Source organism: Prosopis cineraria, unplaced genomic scaffold, assembly GCF_029017545.1.
Source record: "Prosopis cineraria cultivar Desert tree isolate PC_DT_omini unplaced genomic scaffold, ASM2901754v1 PC2, whole genome shotgun sequence".
Classification (NCBI taxonomy): domain Eukaryota; kingdom Viridiplantae; phylum Streptophyta; class Magnoliopsida; order Fabales; family Fabaceae; genus Prosopis; species Prosopis cineraria.
In genome coordinates, this window is record NW_026555333.1 from 16868505 (window position 1) to 16886618 (window position 18114).

At 28.6% G+C, this 18114-nt stretch overlaps 1 protein-coding gene across 5 annotated transcripts; it reads right to left on the minus strand.

The window, feature by feature from the left end:
- Positions 1-9071: 9071 nt before the first annotated feature.
- LOC129301051 (cysteine-rich receptor-like protein kinase 42) lies at positions 9072-14065 on the minus strand. Of its 5 annotated transcripts, none has more exons than XM_054939641.1 (8): positions 13611-14065; positions 12359-12430; positions 11419-11795; positions 11076-11195; positions 10743-10882; positions 10397-10610; positions 9681-9837; positions 9072-9507 (listed from the first exon to the last, which is right to left on the minus strand). In XM_054939641.1, exons 1-7 carry the CDS (start codon positions 14009-14011, stop codon positions 9812-9814), a joined length of 1350 nt encoding a protein of 449 aa, XP_054795616.1. In that variant the 5' UTR covers positions 14012-14065; the 3' UTR covers positions 9072-9507; positions 9681-9811. The 5 variants fall into 5 exon arrangements, with proteins under 5 accessions (XP_054795616.1, XP_054795621.1, XP_054795602.1 ...); XM_054939646.1 differs by having other exon boundaries at positions 10511-10610; positions 11419-11816; XM_054939627.1 differs by having other exon boundaries at positions 11419-11816.
- Positions 14066-18114: the final 4049 nt, after the last annotated feature.

Genomic DNA, 18114 nt, shown 5'->3' on the forward strand with positions numbered 1-18114 from the left:
TAATTTATATTAAACTATCTTTATCTTTAATTGTATCCATTGCTCTATGTATTCATACGCTCCGGATCTCAATTATAAAGAAAAGTTAACTAATTCCATGGTTCTTAAAGAGTGTTAATTGGTAAAAAAATGTGTGTCTTTTCAATTTCACCCTTCATTAAAATTAATTATTAATTACTATATTAAAGTGTTGTACAGAAATTAAAAAGCACTCTAATGACTTGTTGCAACTAAAACAAAAAAAAAAAAAACTTAACCACCACATATATTTAAGACTTTAAGATTGTCGTTTTATTTTTTTTTGGGCCTGAACTTTAAGATTGTCCTACAGTGTACAGGATACCAGAGAATATGCATGTGACTCATATTTTGATAATAGAGAAAATATATAATTATTTACATTTATATATTTGTTGGCGAGAGGAAGGACCGATAATTATATAAAAGACTGCTGACGCATTAAATCCTGTATATGTATGGACTGACTCACGTGGATTTTATAGGAGCAGCCGCTTCTTATTTTCGTTAAGTATTTTTTCTTAATTTTTTATAAGCAAAAAGTTCAGGGAATTGGGTCCCGGGTTACCAATATCAAAACATACTTTTTCGTTAAGTGTCCTTTTAAAGTCTAAATTGCAAGATATTTTTAATTATATTTCACATATTAATAAAATTAATTATCTTTTTACTTGGCAAAATGACATGCCTTCCCCTCCCCTGATTCATTACTATCAAAAGTGAAAAGAAACGTTTATATTATATTTTTCATGCCTATCCAGGGGTGAAGCCAAGAATTTTTTTATTAAGGAGGTCGAGATAACAAAGTATATATGATAATTAAAGAAAAATTATATATATATATATATATATATATCACCAATATAATATAAACATTTTAACATATATATATTTATATTTAATTACACATATATAACAAAATATATATATTTTAAGTTTTGCTCATCAATTTTTTATGATATAAAAATTATTAGTTATTATGTCTACGATAAATATTTTAACAATCTTCTTCTCAATATAAATTATCAGTAAATTGGTAAAAATTTTATCATCTGTATGCAAATTAAATAACTTAAATATATCATTGAAGTTCTATTCAATGCAATAAACTTTATTACTTACTTATTGAATTTATTATTTAATTCTTTCAATTGATAATCGTAGTAAATAAATATATTAACACATTAATAATGCTTAATTATCATAAATCTTTATATCAATGAGATCAAATTATATCAGAGTAAAAATCATTCATGTTATAAATTTCAATAGCTTGATTATTTAAAAAAAAATCTAGAAGAACATCTTCAAACCTCTTAACTTTTAGACAAATAATTTTATGATAGATATCAAGCATATAACATTCAATATATGTTAGAATTTTTGTTGCAATGCTTAACAAAATTTGTTAATAATAATTTTCATAATTTCTTTCATTAAATATAAAATGAAAGCAAAATAAAATGACATCAATACTTTAAGAGCATGTATAGCATTATTTTGTTAAAAATAAATAGATCATATAACAACTGTATTTTCAAATTACTAGAATAAAAGATTATATATAGAATTTAAATAAGAATTTTATCTAGTGTTCTATAACTTTTATAATATACTAACTTATGAAAGTTGAAAATATATAACCCTTATATTAGGGGGGCCATGGCCCCTGCTGATTCCTCCTCTCCCCACCCTTGTGCCCATCCATTTCAATTAATACAAGTGAAAATTTAAAAAAATAATTCCAAAAAATAATATCATATATTTTGTATCAAGTTTGGCTGAAAAAAATGCATGTGCGAGAACTTGGAGTAGAGGGAGTGACAATTTTATGCATCAATCCATATAATATGTAAATTTTCGACCAAAAAAAATATAATATATAAATTATTATAACCTATCACCATTTATGGTTTATTTAATAATATAATCATCAATATATATATACAAATCTTGTAGAATGAAGATGATTGGTTACAAATGTCTTTTTTCTCATTGGTCAATATACTTTTTTGGTATAATGTTAATTATTCTCTCCCATTGGTCCATTAATTTTTGTATAATTAATTTAATTTTAGTCTAATATTAATATTACTATTTCATTGGTTGATGTGATTGAATATTTTTTCTCATTGGTTAGCATAATTTAATTTATTTTTTCATTTATTTTAATTAATTTTTATCTTTTCATGGGACGGGAGCATTAAATTAAATAAATAAATGATTAAATATCTAAATTTTATAGGATGAAGGTGATTGATCACAAATCTCTTCTCTCTCATTAGTCGACATGCTTTGGTATAATATATTAATTATCCTCTCCAATTGGTCCAATAATTTTTGTATGATCAATTTAATTTTAGTCTAATATTAATATGAATATTACTATTTCATTGGTTGACATGATTAAATATTTTTTTAATTGGTTGATAGAATTTAATTTATTTTTTATTTATTTTAATTGATTTTTTCTTTTTACGGGATGGGAGTATTAAATTCTATTTCCAAATTTCCTTGAGTCATCTATCACGAGAGTATTGAGTATGTTGTTTCCCATGCTCTCGAGTCTTGCTAGAGAGTTTTTGTTCCCAGTACAAAAATATCTTTACGTCTCTCAGTCTCATATGCCTTAATTGATCATTGATCAGCCATTCTCCTAAATGGGTTTGTTACCGATGGTGGAGAGCTAGGTGATCAGGGTAGAGGAGTTTCATGCCTCTTTCCGGCCAATGTCAGGGAGAGTAATCTCATAGCTTTAATCTGATTAGTCAAGCAAAATTGACTCTCACTGCATTGGTTAATAGATTTTAGGCTAATGTTAATATGAAAATTTTTCTTAATTCATTAATGAGATTTAATTTATTTTTCTATTTTTTATATATTTTCAATCTACTTTTATGGGAGTATTGATTCAAGAATAGTCTCATTTTCAAATTTCTATAATCATTAGCATTAACTTCATCCGACTATCTTTCTTTATTCACTGTACTTTCTTATGCTTTTTCAATTTTTCTAATCAATGAAATTTAATTTATTTTTCTATTTTTCATGTATTTTCAGTGTACTTTCACGAGAGCATTGATTCAAGAGCAGTCCCATTTTTAAATTTTCTTGATTGTTAGCATTAACTCTATCCGACTATCCTTCTGCAGTTGCTGTACTTTTCCATGCCTTTTCAATTTTTCTAATCAATGAGATTTAATTTCTTTTCCTATTTTTCATGTATTTTCCTGATTTGTTGTACTCAATACTCATCAACTATTATTCATAAACATTATCTGTAAAAAAAAAAGAAAATGAAAAAAAATTTAAGTTTGATTTGGATCATCAATCTTTATTTCATGATCTTGGCCCTTCAAACTATATATGTTTCACCATACATTTTGCACTGACAAGATAATGCAGTGACTCTTTTGTCTTTTCACATAAAAGAAGCGAGTCAAAAACGATTTAGCAAACAATACATATTCAGTTCTTTCACCATACATACATAAATACATACAGATTTTCTTCTTTTTGACCTTTTAATATGTATAATATTTCTAAAAGGTTTAATGATTTAAAATATTAGCAATAAATTTTAAATTTAACTAAAGACAAGATGTGTACAAATGAAATATCTAAGAAAAAAATGATTAAATATAGAAATTTTCAAATATTTAGCCATCTTAATTGTGTCAATATCAATTATATCAATGATATTTATTTTAAATTTTTTAATTTTAACTCGTGCAATGCGCGGAAAACTGTTTAGTTGAATATAAAGTCCAACTATTTATCATTATTTACCCCGGAAGCAATTTTTACACTCTCAATTCCCAAACCTTCATTCATTGTGAAGGAACGGAACTCGCTTTCCCAATCCAACACCTCAAACACCAGAAAATTAAAGGACTGAGCTCGCGCGGCCACCACCAACTTCTACAGCTACAGACACAGGCTTCGTATATGTACAAGGCGGAACCAGATGCATATTTAATTTTTAAAAATATAATTTTATTAGTTAAAATATGCTATTATATGATAATTATTAGAAGTATAATTACATAAGTATTTCAAGAAATTTGAAAAAAAATACAAGATCCCATTTATCAAAATAACTAAATATAATATATATATATATATATATATATATTTTATTAAAGTATATTCCCTCCAATCCAATTTATCAGTCACTCCCAATATTTTCATTGGAATGAAAAAAAAATCTTAAATCTTATTAACTCTATTTAAAAATTTAACAGGTTTCTAACTTTATTTTTATTAAATATACATATATTAAAAATAAAATATTTTAACATTTAATAATATTTCCAAAATTTAATATGAACAAAAGGATAAAAATAGACACAATAATAATAATAATAATAATAATAATAATAATAATAATAATAATAATAATAATAATAATAAAGTGTGTGTTTGGTTTTCAGTTTGTCAAAAGTTTATTTAGCGAAAGTCCATTTAGTAAAAGTTAGTTTAGTAGAAGTCAGTTTTTATAATGAAATTTGTGTTTGGATACATTTTTTTAAAAGTCACTTTGATACACTGAAAGTTGTTTGGTTTGTGATAATAAAATGTGCTTTTTAATGTACAATTACTAAAAAAGATATTAATTTATGATGATTTATAATTTTATTATACAAATGTAATATATTTAAAATATTTAAAAAATGTGATAAAGATTTTAAATAACATAAATTTTGATCTATAATGCTAAAAATTTGATCTCTAGTGATTTGCATTTTTTTAATTTGTAATTTTAAAAAATGTGATAAAGATTTATAATTTCTATTATACATTAATGCTAAAAATTAATATGATTAATTATTCAATTTATAATGATAAAAAATTGATACCTAATTATTATTATTGAAATAATAATTATATCTTTAATGAATTAACTATTTTTTAAATAAAAGAATAAGAGATTAAATTTGGGATAGTATGGTTAAATAATATCTTACTTTTTAAATTTACTTTTCAAAAACTTTAAATAGTTACGTTTCAAAAATTTACTTTCAACTACTGTTTAAATGTATTTTCAGGACGTGCTTTTGTAATGACCCAAAATTAAAAAAAAAGCAAAACAAAATAAAATAAAGTAATAATAATTAAATTAATTAAATTAAAATTTTTGATGAGATATTTAAATATATTTTTATTAATTTTAGGATAAATGTAAGAAGAAAGATGAGGTGGCTTAATGGAAATTCTCCTGGTGTCTAACTTTCTATTTAAGGGATCGAATCTAAAAGCTGAAAAAGCCCTGTGAAATTACCCTACTGCCCTAACTTAAAGTATGAGAATTTCTTTTTTATCCCTCTTCTCTCCTTTCCCGATAAATTTGCGTCTAAACATGGAGAGGGAGTTTATTCCAGAAGCTTCATTCTCTCTGGCTGAAAATCTTAGTTCTCCACCTCATCTATTTGCTGCCATCGCCGATGCTGTGGGTGTCGCCGTTCAAGCGTCTTCCTTCTTCGATTAAAAATGCCGACGTCGATTGTGCTTTTAGGTTCATGTGGCTATGGGTGCATTCAGATCTTCTTCTCCCTTCCTCTACGTCTTTGTCTGTGGCTGTGGCGTTCCTGTTCTGTGGGTGTTTTCGAACTTCTTTCCCCTTATTTCTAGCTGTGCGCCATCGATGAATGCAGTGGCCGTTGGTGGCTTGAGTGATTAATTCTATTTTCCCCTGTTTCGTCTGTTCGGTCACCTCCTTCCTATTCCTTCCTTTCTCTGTCATTGCTAATTAAGGTGAGAAACGATATGCTTTCCTTCTTGTGGATTCTGTATGTGTGGGTGTATGATTTGATAATTGAAGAAGAAAATTTTACTCCTCTGTGCTGCTGTACATGTTTGACTGGGAAGGACAAATTGTGATTCAAACAAGCTGAAATTAACATAAAAGAGGAGAAGAAAAGAAATATCTATTCATGGATTTGTTGCTACGAGAGGGATATAGATGTGAGTTTGAATCTTTTCTAAGCTTAATTGATTTGGGAGGAGTTGAGCTTGAGAAGCCCGCATGTTTTCTTTTCCTTTCCTCTGTATTAATTGTTAATTATGGAAAGAAAAAGGACATTTGAGAATGTATCTCAGTTAATAGAATAGGATTTTTGCTTGGGACAGCATTTTTGAGATTCCATTAAATTAGACAAAGCATAGCTGATTTAAATGTTATTTAGATGAGTTAAGTTTGGGTATTGCAAAGAATCTAATTTTAAAATGATAAGGTGGTTAGTTGAATTCTTAGAAGTGGTATATTGAGAAATTTACAACTATAGTGTTGTTTTATCTTTTGATTTTGACGATGTTGAAGATATTTGATAAAAATAGGTGATAGAAGTATGATCAATTTAATTGTAGGAGTTAAAAAAAAAATTGTTTGGCTAGAGGTGTTTGATTAAAAAGTCTTTATTGAATGGATTGAAAATTATGTACACAAGGTGTTTGATACAAGATATAAGAAAATCATACCTCATTTAAATAGTAGTCATGATTAAGTGATATGAGGTAAATTGGTGGTAAGTGTTGATGTTTGAAAAATTATTAAGATATGAATTTTGGTTTTGGAATTTTGAATACTTGCAATTGGTTGGGATTGTGTTGGTAGTAGGATGAAGTTTATATAACTATAGGGAGTAAATTGAGGTTTCGTTTATACCTACTCTTATAGGGTGTGTGGAAGATGAGGATTTTGATAAAAAAAATTGATGGGAGAAAATTGTTGGATTTTGGGAAATTAGCAGGTGAGTGAATAGCATCACAGTTAATTTATTAATAAAAGTTCTTTTATTGAAATATTATATTTTTATATAAAATTTTTTTAATTATTATAATAATTATTGGGTACTTGTTAATTAAATTATTTTATCACATGTACATGTATTTTCCTTATGAATTATATTTTTTTAGATGAAATTATTTTAATTAGCTTTGAAAATTTTTGTTACTCAACTCATACAACCTTGTACATTAGTTATGAAATATTGTTATGGCAAGCTTTGAGATTTGAAATGATTCATGCGAGTTTAATATTGAAAACGCAAAATGCATTTCAGAAATGATTATTCTCGCATGTTTGAAAAGTAATTTTTAGAGGACTTTATACTGAATGCTGGTTGCTAACGACAGTCCTGTTAGCCTTTAGCGCACTATGGTCAATGATTAGTTAGTTTGATTTTCATGAGCTTTATTCTCACGTTTGTTATTCGTAGGTTTTGTACCCATGTTTGTTTTCGTGGCTTTACGCCGCGTTTAGTTATCGTTACTCTCGTAGATTGTGTGTCCATGTTTGTTTCATGGCTTTGACTGCATTTAATTACTTGTCCTCGTGGATTGTGTGTCTACGTTTGTCTTCGTGGTATAAGCCACGTTTGATTATTTGCCTTCATGAACTATGTGTCCACGTTTGTTACTTATTCTGTTATGTTTTCAAAATTTTAGATTTTTACGTAACATGTGGTATTTGAAATTTTAATGCTTTCAGTTAGTTAATTTATTACTTTGATTTATATGTGGATAATTTGTTTTCTTCAAGCCTCATAGAATAAAGCAATTTTCAATTCATTCTCATTTTATGGTTATGATTAAAATTTATAGATTTATTAAGTTTATTATATTGAATTATCATACCTTCAATTAGTTTGCTTAATTGTTTGAATTTATTATTTTTACTCTTTTAAATTTTATTTTTGGGGAATGTTATTCATTGAAAAATATTTTTGGTCTAGGATTCATTAGCTAATGTTGGACCTCTTGCCTATCATTGAGGGGCTTACAACTGTGGTGGGTGAATATTTATTGTTGGAAATGCCTTTTCTTTTAATATAAATATTCAATTATGTGCTTTATTTTAAAATTATGTTTAGGTGCTCGATGTTAACTATAGAAAGAATCCTGATTTTACCTTCCTAAGTTGACTGTTTGTTGTTGAGGAGCGAAGTTCTAAACTATTGAATACATGTTGTAATATTTTTTATTGTAGAGATTTCGGGAGACCTTATTTATTGAGGAAGTTTTGTTAATTTTTTTTCAAAAATGTTGAAGCTTTCGTTATAATTAATATTATTAAGGATGCCAGAATTTCAATATAAATCCAACTATGTTTTAGAAATGGAATAATTTCTCGATTTGAGACTTAAGGAATGTGTGATGTAGTTTACATCCCATGTCAGTCACTTCCATTTTTGGAACGTGATAGCTTTTCTGTAAAATATTTTATCCAAACAACTTCTAACTTCTTGAAAGTAAAATTTTACTTTTTGAATGTGAAACAGAAAAAAACCAAACGAATCCTAAGACGTCTTATAAATATGATCAAAATAAGTATTCTCTTTTTTCCTATAGATAGGATCAAAGAAGTACAAAAAAGAAAAGAAATGTATACATATTGTATTATATACACATAATGTTTATAAGCATATTTATATAAGAAATAATTAATCTTTTAATCCTTCAACTTTTAACGCACTTGTAACTCAGTTCCTCAACTATGAGTCATTGCGACTCAGTCTTTCAATTATAACTTGCTGCGATTCAATCCCTTAACTTTTGATTCACCTATAATTTAGTCCTTATTTTTAATTTTTTTAAAAATTTATTATCAAATAAGAGGGATAAAAAATGTTCATATATTATTCTAAAATACCTTCCTGTTGCTTATTGATGTGAGATATAAACTAATATGAAAAAAAAATTAACAAAAGTTCAAGGATTAATTTGTAAGTAATTCAAAAGTTGACGGACTGAGTCATAAGCGAGACATAGTTGAGAGACTGAATCATAATGACTCATAATTGAGGGACTGAGTTACAAGTGAATTAAAAGTTGAAGGACTACAAAATTAATTTTTTCTTTATATAAATAACTAGGATGCAGTGTGGTTTCGTTTTAATTTAGAAAAAAAAAAGGATTCATAGAGACCGTTTTTTATGGGAGGGGGGTTGCATCAGACGCTACCATATGTTTCACGGGACCAGCATAGGTCCGCCCCTGTTAATATATATCAAAGAGTGTGTGCGTGCGAGTTAGAGAACAAGCTTTCCCACAAATCTATATTCATTATTTAAGAAATTAAAAATATAATTGACTGCCAGATTATTTTACTTAGTTTTTAATGAAAGGCAAATAGGATATTTATAATCTAACCAAAGTTCAAGGGCGTTGAATAAAGTTTATTCAAAATGGTACACCCACAATAATCATCACCACCCCAATTCATTTTCCTTTATTCTCCTTTACGGTCCTTGGTCTTACCTAATGGGCTTCAATAAAGATAGGCATTGTGGGTTTTATGTTCTCTGATGATCCCTTGTTGCGGAGCAAAAGAACTACCTCAGACATTGTTGGCCTTAATTCAGCAGATGCTTGTGTACAAGCCAAACCGATTTCTATAATTTTTTTCACTTCCTCTGCATCATAATCATTTGGGTCCAAGGTCTCATCGATCAACTCTAAGTGTGTGCCTCTTTCATATAGTCTCCAAGCCTACCAAGTTTGAGATTAAAGCCAAATTAAATGGAGTAAGATGAATAGCTATGAAAAAGGAGTAAGTTAAGCTAAGTTAAAAAAAAATCATACATTTAAATTATCTAAAAAAGTTATCTAATAAAAATAAAGAAAAAAACTGCCTTTTATGTGGTAATGGCAATTTTTCTCACCTTTAGTAGGAGGAATTCACCTTCGGCATCACTGTCAATCTTTAATTCATTACTTTTTTTACTACTTATGATTTCTAAAACTACAACACCAAAGCTATAGATATCAGCCTTCTCTGATAATTGATCATGAATCACATATTTTGGAGCTGCATATCCTCTAACAAAAACACATAATAATTATAATGTAGTTCGTTAGAATAATAGCTCATATTAACTGCATAAAAGCAAAATCAATTATTATGACTCACAATGTTCCTACAACTTTTGTGTTGAGATGAGATTTTTCGTTGGATAAAAGTCTTGCCAAGCCAAAATCGGAAATCTTAGGCTGTAGATCTTCATCTAAGAGGATGTTGTTAGTCTTTATATCTCTGTATATAATACGAACATGAAATTCTTCATGAAGATATGACAATCCTTTTGCTGTTCCTAAAATTATATTATATCGCTGCTTCCAGTCAAGAGAACCTTTCATTTTGCCTATTTCTCAAGTTAATCCATTATGAAGGTTAGAGGAAAAAATAGAGATAAAACATAAAAAAGATCTTCAATAAAGTTATGACATATGAAGGAATTTTTGTTAAAGAAATTAATGATATATTGTTAAGTCGAAAATATGTCCTCATGTCATAATATTATTAAAATGTATAACAGCTAATGCTTAAAGAACTATAGGTAAAAGATCTGTCGGTTGATAAAAGTGAAGATATATATACCAAATAAGAATCTATCCAAACTGGTGTTTTTCATGTATTCATAAACAAGTATTCTCTCACTGCCTTTACTGCAACATCCAAGAAGTTGAACAAGATTCCGATGATGAACATTACTTATAAGCTTCACTTCACTTTGAAATTCTTCCTCCACTCTCTTGGAGTAGCATAAAGTTAATTTCTTGACTGCAACAACTTTTCCATTTTTTAAAGTGCCCTGGTCATGATGATTAAGAATTTCAACCACAAAAATGTTATTGGAAGTTGGAAATCTGAACTTTTAATATAGAAACATCCTTGCTTTGGAACATGATCCAGCAAAATATTGGAGTTCAAAATATATAGTTACCTTATATACAACACCAAATCCTCCTTCTCCAAGTTTATTTTCTACACTGAAGTTTTTTGTTGCAAACCTCAAATCCCCATAGCTGTAATTAACTGGGCTGCCTATCAAATTGCTGCTCTCTCCAATTATGTCTCCATTAGCTAAGAAAAAGATATATTAATCAGTCTTATCATAAATTATAAAATCCAGTCAGGATTCCTTCAAAGACAAAGTCCGTTACTTTTTAGTTTTTATTTGGAGGGAAAAAGGTGAAAAATCAAGACATCCCATTAAATATTTACAAACTGATAAATATATTAGATGAATACTACTTTTTTAGTTGATTTAATTTACCGTTAGAAACTCTCTCACGCCTTTTTGATCGTCTAATATAAGCCAATAGTGCAAGGAGGATAAGAACAAAAGCTACCCCTCCAACAATTGCACCAATAATTGCCCCCTTCTTGCTTGAACCTGAAACATAGGAAAATAGAGAAGGAATATATATATATATATATATATATAATAATATCACACACGCACAACACTTATTTAAAAGTTAAAATAAGAAATAATCATGTTAAAATTTATCATGCACGTAATATATAACAATGTCTAGCATGTGATTCATAATTAGACATAAATAAAGCAAATTGTTGTGTTGTGTTTAATCTTTGAATGAAAAATGTTACTATACCTCGTATGGCTAAAGGAGTGATAATAATGGTCTGGTCATCGGGAAAGAAGAAAGTGGTGGAGTATCTCATGAAACAGCCATCTACATAAGCCCTACCATCTGAACCGGGAAGACAAGTCTGCAGAGTGTTGTAACCTTGCATCAAGCAAATCTCGCACTCACTCTGTGAGAGACTTTGAATACATTGAGCATAGGCATAGATGGTTGGTCCATTATTAGACACTTGAGTCTTAACAGCCGCCTGGAAACCAGTGACGTTGGGTGTTGTTGTTTGAACATTCATTAAGAGTTGTTGAGCAGCTGAAGTAAATCCTGCGGCTGCTTCTGGAGTCTGTTTCCCACACAACGCAGGATTTGCAATACTCTTTGGCTCGTCCCTAAAATTGGTATCCTCATACCTCAACACGCGGCAAAGTATCCCATCATATCAATTTTTCTTGCTCAATATGGATTATATATAGCTAATAGTACATGTATTTGCTTTTTCTTAGAACTGGAAGCTTATTCGGGTTGGGTTTATTTGGATTGAGTTTAAAATAGTTCAATATATACAAAAACCCATATAATTCAATAAATATAAAAACTTATATAGTCAAGCTCGACCATAAACTTTTAGGTTTGGCTCTAATTATTGGCTTTGCTTTTTTTTAGAGGATGAATTTTTTATCTTTGTGTTGCTTGGAAATCTTTGTGGATGAGTTATGAGATTGCACAAGAGACAATGGTTAAGAAGGTAAATTGACGTACTATAATATTAGTTTTAACAATTTATGATTATGAAATTAATATGACACTTCAATTTAAGTTATAAAGATAGATTCCTAGAGTAATTTTTTAGGAAGGCTACCGTTATTTTTTTTAAAATGTTATCCACATATTTTTTTTATTTCAAGGTCATTTTGAAACTTTGAGAATTATAATACTAACGAGTATATAATACCTTTGGCAAGATATAGGACCCGATCGTCTCCAGCAGCTCTCTGCTCTCCCAATCCCCTGTTGGATCGACCATCTGGTCCGCATCAAAATATATTAAATAGCTGAACCAAAAATAAGTGTGCGTTTGGTTTTAAGTTTGTCAAAAGTTCATTTAGTGAAAGTTCATTTGGAGAAAGTCAGTTTAATGAAAGTCAGTTATTGTAACGAAATTTGTGTTTGGATATATTTTTTTAAAAGTCAGTTTGATACATTGAAAGTTGTTTGGTTTGTGATAGTGAAATGTGCTTTTGAATGTACAATTACCAAAAAGGACATTGATTTATAATGATTTATAATTTTTATTATAAAAATATAATATATTCAAAATATTTAAAAAATATAATAAAGATTATAAATAACATAAATTTTGATCTATAATGCTAAAAATTTGATCTCTAATTATTTGTATTTTTTAATTTGTAATTTTAAAAGATGTAATAAAGATTTGTAATTTTTATTATACATTAATGCTAAAAATTAACATGATTAATTACTTAATTTATAATACTAAAAAAATTGATACCTAATTATTATTATTAAAATAATAATTATATTTTTAATGAATTAACTATTTTTTAAATAAAAAATAAGAGATTAAACTTAGGGTAGTATGGTCAAATAACATCCTACTTTTCAAATCCACTTTTCAAAAGCTTCAGACAGTTACGTTTCAGAAATTCACTTTCAGCTACTGTTTGAATGTACTTTCAGGATGTGCTTTTTCTGCCAAATATTTTACCCAAACAACTTTCAACTTTCTGAAAGTAAAATTTTACTTTCTGAACGTGAAACGGAGGAAAACCAAACGCACCCTAAATGAAGATCAAAAGCCCAATGCTACATGTATTGCTATCTCCATTCTTCATTATAAGTCATATTAGTTATAGGAGTCTTTAATTTGTATCCAAAATACTTATAAGATGTATTTGTAAGTTTTGATTTAGTCCTCAACATGAGGCCTCTTGTTTCTGTTATCTTCTATATATATTAAACTTTTCCTTACGATGACACCCCTATTCATATCTTAAGAATAATTAGAAAATTATTATAAATACAGTACCACATAACATTTTATAGAAAAATAATATTGCGGTCATATATATATATATATATATATATATCTCGATAATTTATCTTTTATTTTACTAATTTTCTCAACAACATGGTTAAGGGGGGAAAACATTTGAAACTAAGTAACAAGAAAGAAGCCGTACCTGAGGAAGCAGCCGTCGTAGATGACACGGGCAAAGCTAGTCCCGGCGGAGCAGTTGAGGATTTCAGCTGCAGCATCGGTGAAGCAGGCGACGCAGTCGGCGACGGAGAGGTAGTTTCGGCATAAGAAGACAGCATAAAAGGTGAGGCTTATGTCGGTACCCCACCACTGCTCTGAGGTGGCGAAGGACATTCTCTGGTTCGCCACCTGATATCTGAGGTCACGAAGAGCTGCGCTTACGCTGTCATTGAAGGATTTATTAGCATCATATTCATCTCTGTCATATTGGTAGCAGTCAAGGCTTAGAAGATAGGTCTGGGGGTCCGAAACGGCGCCGTGGAGGGAGCAGAATATGAAGAAGGTAGTAAATAAGGGAAGCAGGAGAGTAATAGGTTGGCGCATAGTTCTGTGAAGTTTGGTCGTGAAGATATGTGAAGAAGATGAAGAAAGAGAGGATATCCAGTGAAGTGGCCAATAATAAACTAATGGAGGGTTCTGTTCTATTTCGATATGATCGATCACTCACAAGGGGGTTGAATGTTCCACGCGGGTGATGCAATTCGTAGAAATTTGGTTGTCTTTTCTGATAATTAAAGTATTAAACTATTGAGTACAGACTTAGCTAGTAGTGGCTAGCTTCAATTTTGAGGTTTTTTTTTTTTTTCCATTGGTGAAACTGAGAATTGAGGCATGTCAGGAAAATAGTCAATTTTTTATTCCCTTGATTTCCTCTTGGCAAGGATAAAGGATTATTCATCCCTTTCATGGAGGCGCCATTTTTGACCGAATGATAACGGACTGATGATAGCAAATACTCCACTTAATTTAAGGCAGACCAAATGACAGCCGAAGCTACATAATGAATATATATATACTTTTAAAAGTCTGGTGGGAGATGTTGATTAGTAAATTGTCATCCGGGAGTTGGTATTTCAAACTAAGCCTGACATGCCAACCCTATTCGATTGTGACTTGGTTGTTCATGATATTATCTTATTATTTATATTTAATTTGTTATTGAACCAACTCCCAAATTTTAGTGTTTATGTTGATGTTATTTTCATGATTTGTATTGTTCATTTTATGATATGTTGCAGTGTTGTGTTGGTAAAAAAAAAAAAAATCTCTTAAAGGCTTACTTAATGTACTATAAAGGAATAGATTGGGTTTGATTTGCCCACGATTAGTTTCAATCTAATTTCACTTGAGCTTTATCCCTTTGTGTACCAAAAAAAAAAAAATCTTAATCTTTAAAGGTATCAAAATCAATATTATCAGAACTGTACGGGCATTAAACTGGTCACAATACCAGTTCACTGAACCATGGTCGGATTGTAATTAGATCGTGACCTTTTTAAATTGAAATAATATTTTTGAAATAATACATAAGAATAAAAAATGATTTAATCAATATTTGTTCATATATTGTTATGCATGCTTAAAGATCACTCACAAGGGAGTATCTTGTAATATTTGTTTATATCAGTCGCACATATGCCAAATTAACATGATTTAATTCATGCACAATTTAAATAGTCAAAAGATAAAAAATAAAAATAAATTTTAAAAATACAAACATGAATAAAAATTTATGATTTAACATACGAAAACTTATAGTAGTATTAAAAATAAAAATGCTATTTTAATTTCAATTACATGTAAATCTGGCGCCATTTTTTAATTTTGCAGGTGTTGGGACTTTAAAAGGCTACATGTGAGTGTTGGAGAGAGAGAGAGAGAGAGTGTGTGTGCATTGGGAAGTAATGGGCTGCCAGCGTTTTTGCTTGTCAACAAAAGACAAAACAATCATTACCGTTTATCTTTTAAAAAAAATCTTGGCCGTTGATTTAACACTTCTTTTCTCTTCTCTCTTCTGCCAAATACACAAACGCTGTCTCTCAACTCAGAACCCATTTTAGTTTGTATTTGAATTAAAAAATTTATAATTAAAATTAAAATTTAATTAAAGTTAATAAATTAAAATTAGAGAAAAATTCAGTAATTTATGTTTGGATATTTTTTTAAAAATAAGTTAGATAAACTGAAATTTTTTTAAATAATTTAATTCAAAAGTCAGTTGAAATATTTAATAACAAAATTAAACATAATTTTTTTTATATTTTTTAACTAATTAATAAATAAAAAATATTAAACTTAAAAATCAAGTTTTATAAAATTTCAATTTTATGTTATATTTTTTTGTTATATATACACAAGTAGTTATTATTATTATATATATATATATATATATATATATATATATTCATTGAAAGCAAGACTTTAAAAAAAATGCACTCTAATTTTATACAACTTAAATTTAAATAAAATAAATATATAAAGTTGAGGGAAAATGACATGATGGAAAATCTAAATAATAAATGAACAGAAAATAAAAATAAAAATAATTGTTAATGTTTTATACTTTTTGACATTTAACGCTGGAGCTTAGGTGAATAGATTAATGAACAGAAAATAAAAATAGTAAATGAACAGAAAATAATAAATGAAGCAAAGCAGGAGCTCGAGTCAGTGGATGAGAAGAGAGAGAAAGCATTGAATGCCAGTGTGAAGGGAGAAGCTATGTATCATAGCTTGGAGAAAAACGCTCGTTTATACCCTAACTTTAGTTGAAATTTTTTGCTCATCCAAACAATATTTTTTGAGCTTTTTATGTTCTAACCTCAACTATATTCATTCTAACTTAAGTTAAAAACTAATCCAAACATGCTCTTAGAGAGTTACAGAGGCGAGGAGAAGATGGTGAAATGCTGTGAGACATCGTCATCTGACAAAAGAAGGGTGCATAGCTAGACACCGGCGATCATGGAGCTTCAAAATGAAAAACATGTGTATTCACGCTTCAGTTTCTATTTTCATTTATTATTTTTAAAATTGTTTTATAATACAGTTTTTAAAATTATTTTTAAAAATAAAATAAAAAAATTATTTTGTTATGCAAATTTAAAAATAATTTTAAAATTAAAAAAAAACTATTAATGATGGTTATAGATAATTAATAATGATAATCAATAATAGCAATTGGTCAAAATAAATATGATTTTCAATAATTAAATGTAGTATATTTTAAAAATAAAAAAAATGAAAACAACTTCAAGTTGTTCCTATTTTTTATTTTAAAAACAAAAACTGAAAATAATTTTAAAAAAATGAAAAACACTTATTCAAATATTTTTTTAAAAAGTAATTTTTAAAAATAGAAAACAAATAGGCTCTTTTGCTCTTTTTTTTTTTTTTCCTTTTCCATTGTTCTTTCCTCTTCAATATTCTCTATTGTTCTTTTTCTACAACTTCTCCCCTTTTCTTCCTGAGCTCTCAGTTTTTTTGGCATGAGTGGTCTTTTGGTCAATTTTTGGGCTCGACAGAGCTAACTTGCCGGTTTTTCTAGTTTTTCCCGATTCATAGCTGGATTTGGTAGTTTTCTCTTGGTCCACTTTTTGACCGATTCAAGTAGCATTATGGACTGGACATGTTCTCGGTTCCCGGTGTCGGTTCGGTCCGATTTTGATAACAGATATTGAAATTGAAGTTGGCTAAAAAAAATGAAAATAATTCAAGCTATTGGACTTGATTGAATAAACTCAAAAGATTGAATTGGTGGGATTAGACTTGGACATATATGTTTTTTTTTTCCCTAATGTTCATGCTTATTTGAATTCGTTTGAATTGAATTTGTGCGTCTAAATTACCAGTTCTAATTCATTCGTAGATTTTATATATATATATTTTTCATAAAACAACATGTGTGCGATTGCCTGCCTAAGGCACTCAAGATGATCTTAAACAAGATTCAAGAGTTTGATTTGAAAGGCTAGTAAAGAAATATCGTATTCGAATGGGGAACTTGTAATTAAAGGAGGACAGTTCCTTATTTATGTGGATGATATATTTGTTGTCATGTAAAACGTGAGTTGAAATTGTCCATCCACGAAATATTTTACACCTAATTAATTCATTTTTTGGGCCAGCACATCTAATTAAGGGTTAAAGTGTAAATTCACCTCTAAACATTTCATGAGGCACAATTGATATTATAAAGTTTTAAAAAGTGCAAAACCTCCTTGTTCTTTCAAAAGCAGTGTCACCCGAAACAAAGGGTTCCCAGCGTTGATTATTAATGCCAATTTTTTACACTATTGTCACACCCCACAGTATGGAAATGACTCGCATGAGATATATATCTAAACACATATCTCCTAAGCCTAATTCAAGCAATGTTCTATTTTAAAAATATTTTTTCTTTAGTTAAAGCCTTAATATTTTTGTGAAAATTCCGACAAGCTCTCCCTTGAGAGCAGGATTTCCTCAAAATTTTTATAATACAAATTTTTAAAGAAATATTATATCATCTAGGAGCTCAGTTCCTTCTAACCAGTAGATAAAATATTATAAAATAAGATTCTAACTATAGTCTATGTGGAGCACCTATAAAATTATTTATAAAAGTACAATATATAAATTAAAATTTTACATCAAAAATAGATATT